The 5,067-nt window shown below is 65.7% G+C and overlaps 1 protein-coding gene across 1 annotated transcript in view; it reads left to right on the top strand.

Moving 5' to 3' along the window:
- PRR5 (proline rich 5) overlaps nucleotides 1-5,067 on the top strand; it is a 14,685-nt gene that overhangs the window by 7,851 nt on the left and 1,767 nt on the right. The window contains exons 3-7 of the mRNA XM_029954089.1: nucleotides 250-298; nucleotides 1,317-1,374; nucleotides 2,709-2,889; nucleotides 3,620-3,770; nucleotides 4,553-4,664. Coding sequence (XP_029809949.1) covers nucleotides 250-298; nucleotides 1,317-1,374; nucleotides 2,709-2,889; nucleotides 3,620-3,770; nucleotides 4,553-4,664 — 551 coding nt within the window. The remainder of the gene's footprint in view (nucleotides 1-249; nucleotides 299-1,316; nucleotides 1,375-2,708; nucleotides 2,890-3,619; nucleotides 3,771-4,552; nucleotides 4,665-5,067) is intronic.

The raw sequence follows: 5,067 nt of genomic DNA, 5'->3' as shown, positions 1-5,067 counted from the left end.
GGGGGGGGGCCCAGCATGGCGGGGGGTCTCCCTGAGAATGTGAGAGGTGCTTGTGGCCCCCACTCCCCCTCTGGGGAGGTGTGTGAAGCGGCCGTGGGAGCCACAGCTGAACGCCACAGAGGCCTGCGCCCCACCACCCCTGCAGTGCTGGGACAGGCCGACCATGTGGCCTCTGCCTCCCGCTGCACCCCCGCTGTCGTGCCCCCTCCCCCTGCTGCCCCTCACTGTCGTGCCCCCTCCCACCCACAGGCAGCTGCTGAAGACGGAGCTGGGGTCCTTCCTCACGGAGTACCTGCAGGTGGGTGGCCCGTCCCCGCCAGCAGGCCGGGGTGGCTTTCCGAGGCCAGGGGGGCCGGGGTCACCTGCTCTGGGTGGGTATGTGGAGCCCAGGGTCCCAAGGACGCTGCCTCCCCATGACTCAGTTTCCCCATCTGTCCAGCGTGGATCCTCGTGAAGGTGAAGGTTAACGTTAACAGGGCGTTTCGAGTGTGCGGCTCCGGGGTGCTCCGTGTCCTCACACCAGTGGCTCCAGAGCCTCCCCGGCAGCCCCACATTTAAACCGGATTATTTTAATGTGTATTCACACGTTTTGAGAGGTGGAGAGAGTCCCGGGCAGGCTCCACACTGTCAGCGCAGAGCCCGACTCGGGGCTCAAACTCACGTGACCTGAGCCGAAGTCAAGAGTCGGACACGTAACTGACTGAGCCCCCCAGCGCTTCAGGAGCCCGGCGTTTCTACACACTCTCCACCCCCGCCCCCCGCAGCCCCTGACAGCCGCCGTGTGCTCTCTGTGCCAGAACGTTCTGTCCCTGAGAGTCCTTGTCCGCGGCCTTCCACGCGTGCTGCTCCCACGAGCACAGCGTTGGGAGGCGCGTCCGTGTTGCGACCACCAGCGTTTCCCTCCTTTTCACGCCCGAATCCTATGCCCTTGGCGGAGACACCCCATATTGTCTGTCCATCCGTCTGCCGGTGGACGGTGGGTCGTGTCCACCTTTTGGCCATTAGTGGTGCTGGGACCACACGGTGTCATTCTCAGCCAAGACCCCCGGGGCGGTGTGACCCTGTGGACCCCACGCTCTGGGCCTCGGGTTACTGATGGCCGTCCCCACGCCAGGACGTCAGGCAGGGGCCCCTCTCCTTGTGGGATGTGAAGGCAGCCACCTCCTGGTTCGGTCAGTTGTCACTGTCCTTCAGGGGCGGGGGAGGAGGGGGCGAGCTGACATTCACCCCGGGCCCCCGCTGTGGCCGGGGGGCTCCTGGGGGCCTTGCCTGCCGCCCCCTCGCAGGGCAGTGACATCTCTGCGTGTGCCTTTCAGAACCAGCTGCTGACGAAAGGCATGGTGATCCTGAGGGACAAGATCCGCTTCTACGAGGGTGAGTCTGGGGGCCCCGCGGCGGGGACTGGGCACCGGCCACGGTTCTTGCCAGTGTGGCTGTTGGGAGGTGTGACATGACTGGCCTTGTCTGTGCCCCCAGGGCTCTGGTGGGAGGACAGGAGAGACAGCAAGACAATGTCTGACCCCAGGAGGGGACCTTCCTGGGGGGAGCGTGTGCCCCCCAACCCCCACTGGAGCCTGTGAGGACCCAGAGACATGCAGGAGAGGGGTCCCCCCACTGCCCCAGGGGCCTTCTGGGGCCCGTGAGCCTGTCCCAGTGGCTGGGAGGAGCCCCAGTTTGAGGACCAGGGAACTAGCTTAGGGCAGGGGCTGCCCCAAGGCTCCAGAAGGTCACGGCTGGAGCAGGGCCTGCTTCCTGGCCGGGAAGAGCTGCCCTGTTGGAGTCTGGGGGCCCTGAGCTTGGCCCCTGGGCCTTCCAGATGGGGTTCTCTTGTAAAGCTCATCCCCGCCCATGGGACCTTCGGGCCTTTGTTCCCATTCATGGCTAGTGGCGGCGCAGTGGCCACGGGCCATTTGTCTGCAGCCACTCTATGCGTAAAGGGCAGGCGCGGGTTCGAGCCCAGCCCAGCCTGGCCCCGCACCCATGAGCTCCAGCCCCGCTGGCCAGTGCCCCAGCAAGTAGGGAGGTGTCTTCTGGCTCCCGTGGCCACGCGCCTCGGGCCGCAGGGCAGCCATGCCACGTGGCCTCCCTGCAGGAGCGAATTGACACAGGAAGAGATGGAGCTCCGAGAGGACCAGCCAGACCACGCCTTTGCTAAGGCCGGTTCGTGCCGGACCCTGAGCTGAATTCAAGGTCCGAGAACAGTTCTGAGCACCTTCTGTGCGCCGGGCACCGGGCAGCTCACTCTGTGCTGGACCGTCCTGTTTCCAGCTACGCCCCCTGGGGTCTCCCGACAACCCTGCAGAGGAAATGCCGTCACTGCAGTCATGAACATGGAGGGAAACCGAGGCACGCAAGCCTGCTTCCGGGGCCCACGCCGCTGCTTCGGTTTCTACTCTGATCCTGGAATGAAGGGGTGTCAGCCCATTTCGCAGAGGACGACACTGAGGCTGGTGTGCTCCGGCCGAGCTCAGAGCTGCGTGTCCCCTGCTCTTTCTGTACCCCCTACTTCTGTCAGGGGGCAGTTTGGAGGCAGGAGCCTGAGAAGGGCCACCAGGATCACAGTCCCGGGGAGGTGCAAGCACAGACTACCGGTGGTCTAGGCTGGCTTCCTGGAGGAGGGAGCAAAGTAAGCCAGCAGGATGGGGCAGGAGGGTCTGGCGTCCAACGGACGCCCTCCCACGCCCCTCTCCTTACTCGGCACATTCCAGCACGCCCGGGCCTCCCACCAGCTCCTGTGCAGCGATCCTCAGAGAAGAGAAGCTTTGTTCGGCCTAGTGGGGTCGTGCCTGGAGCGCCTGTGTCCACCAAGCCGCCCAGCAGGGGAGCGCCCGCCCCCTCCAACCTCCCCAGGCCTGGGGGCCACAGGGCCTGGCCCTCAGTTCCCATCCGGCCATAGCCCTCAGCCTCCGTGTCCCCGTCTGAGTGCTCTGGGATCTGGGGACTCCACCTGTGAGCTCACGACAGGTCAGGCCCCAGCTGGCTTCCAGGGACCTGGGGGTGGAAGAGATCCAGGCCGCACCTAGCAGGGATTCAACAGCGCGGTTGGGGACACAGACATGGACCAGAAGGTGACAATTCAGTGTGATGATGGTCAGGGTGAAGGGAAGCTCGGGGGAAGGAAGGGTCAGATCCATCTGGGCAGTCAGGGAGGACTGCATGGAGGTGGTGGCCCTTGAGTCGGGTCTCAAAACCTGGTCTGTTGGGGAGAACGTTTGTCTCCCTCAGTACATGCCATGGGGACAGTAGCCAATGCCACACCCCGAGCGGCAGCCTTTGGGACCCACTCCGTCCACCCCAATGTCCCAGAGGCCATATCTTCACCTGTGCCTCTGCTGGAGGGGCTGTGTGGCCTCATGCGGGGTGGCCCCAGGACCTTGCTGCCTACCCCCCGCCCCCAGAGAGGCCTTGGACATCAGCCCCAAGGCCCAGGAAGCCAGGAGGGACAGCCTTGGGGTGGCCTCTCTCCTGGACCATTTCTGAGGTGTGGCTCCGCTGTCTCCGACGGTGACACACAGGCACGAGCTCCGGCTGCAGCCGCGACAGCCCCTCAGCGGTCAGCCATGTGAAGACCCCATGGAGGAGCTCCGGGCCCTGGGCTCAGCCTCCTCTTGTCCGGCAGGAACCCCGGCTTGTTACGGGTCCCTCGCCCAGACTCCTCAGCCGGCTTCACCCCGACCCACCGGGCTGCCCCCTCCTCAGAGCCCCCGCAGGCACCCCTTCACCGCCCTGTGGTCATCACGGACACTGGGGCCCGAGCCAAGATCAGCCCGGTGCTCCCCGCTCTCCGGGGCCCTCGGCACTCGGCCCAAACAGATGACAGACCGACCGGGCACTGAAAGAGTGCTTGCTACACAGCGGTCATGTGTGACGCCCACCTTACAGAGGGTCACGGGGTCCCCAGCAGGGCAGAGCAGGGCCCCAGCTCCACACCACCTGACTGATGGCTGGCGACCCTGTCACCCCCCCTCCCGGCACCCCTAGACCAAGCGGAGAACTTGGCCGGGGGGAGGCCGTGCTTCCTGGCCCCTCAGTGTCTCGTGGGGCCCGGAGTCTGTGTTTTACAACATCCGTCTCCTGCCGACGCTGGTCTGGCCCGTGCCCAGAGCCACCCTACGGCCGGCCCAGGGAACTGAGCCGCCTTTCTTCTTGCCGGCGACGGTGGGGACCTGAAGGGACCTCTGTACGGGCAGGGCTCCACGGGCGGGCAGCACCCACTCGTCCTGGGTTCTGCAAAGCTGGATGTGGGCACCCAGGGAGGGCCCGGGGCTGGCTGCCGGGCACGGGCCCCCAGTGCCAGCAGGTTAGCCAGGCACAGAGGCCACGCCTCCCGAGCCGCCCTTTCCAGGCTCCCCTCCCGGGGCCCCCACACCTACTTGGATTTGGGGGCTCTATGGGCGGGGCGGAGGACGGGGGCGACCCGGGGCACAAGGAGGGCGAGGAGGAGCGGCGATGGCCCTTGTTCGTGGCGCATCCAGCCAGTCCCACCAGAGCGGCCGGCTTGTGGCACTTCCCCTCCCCCCAGAGACGCCTCCCACACCCCGTTTCTCTCCAGCCGGACTCTAGTCTGACTTCTGGGGACCACGGGGTCCCACCAAGCAGCAGAGGCGTCAGCGACACGTCCCGGGCTGCAGCTGTTCAGTCCAGGCAGAGAGGCCGAGAGCTCAGTGCTTTGTACTTGCTGGGGGAGCCCCTAGCCGGCCCAGGGACATGTCCTCTGTCCTCCCCCTCGGGCCTGGCCGAAATGCCCAGGGCTTGACCACATGCCTGCCTTCCGCACCTCTGTTGTGGTTTCCACAGTGAGGATGTCAGTCAACCTGGCCAAAACCATCCTCCTAAATCGGCTTGGTGGGCACCTCCTCCAGGAAGCCTCCCTGCCTGCTCCTCTCTGCTTCCCGCTCCTGCCTGGGGCATGTGGCTGCTCTTGGATGTGGTCTCGCTGGCTCCCAGGTCCCACCTCAGGCAGCCCGATGTGGCAGGGACCGGGGGCCCAAATCTCTTGGAGACTCCTGACTCTTCATCTGCCCACTGAGGTCACCCCTTCAGTGGACAGATGACTGTGCTCATGGT

Source organism: Suricata suricatta, chromosome 10 (genome assembly GCF_006229205.1).
Source record: "Suricata suricatta isolate VVHF042 chromosome 10, meerkat_22Aug2017_6uvM2_HiC, whole genome shotgun sequence".
NCBI lineage: Eukaryota > Metazoa > Chordata > Mammalia > Carnivora > Herpestidae > Suricata > Suricata suricatta.
Note: the sequence above shows the minus strand (reverse complement) of the source record. Positions and strands in the feature narration are given on the sequence as shown.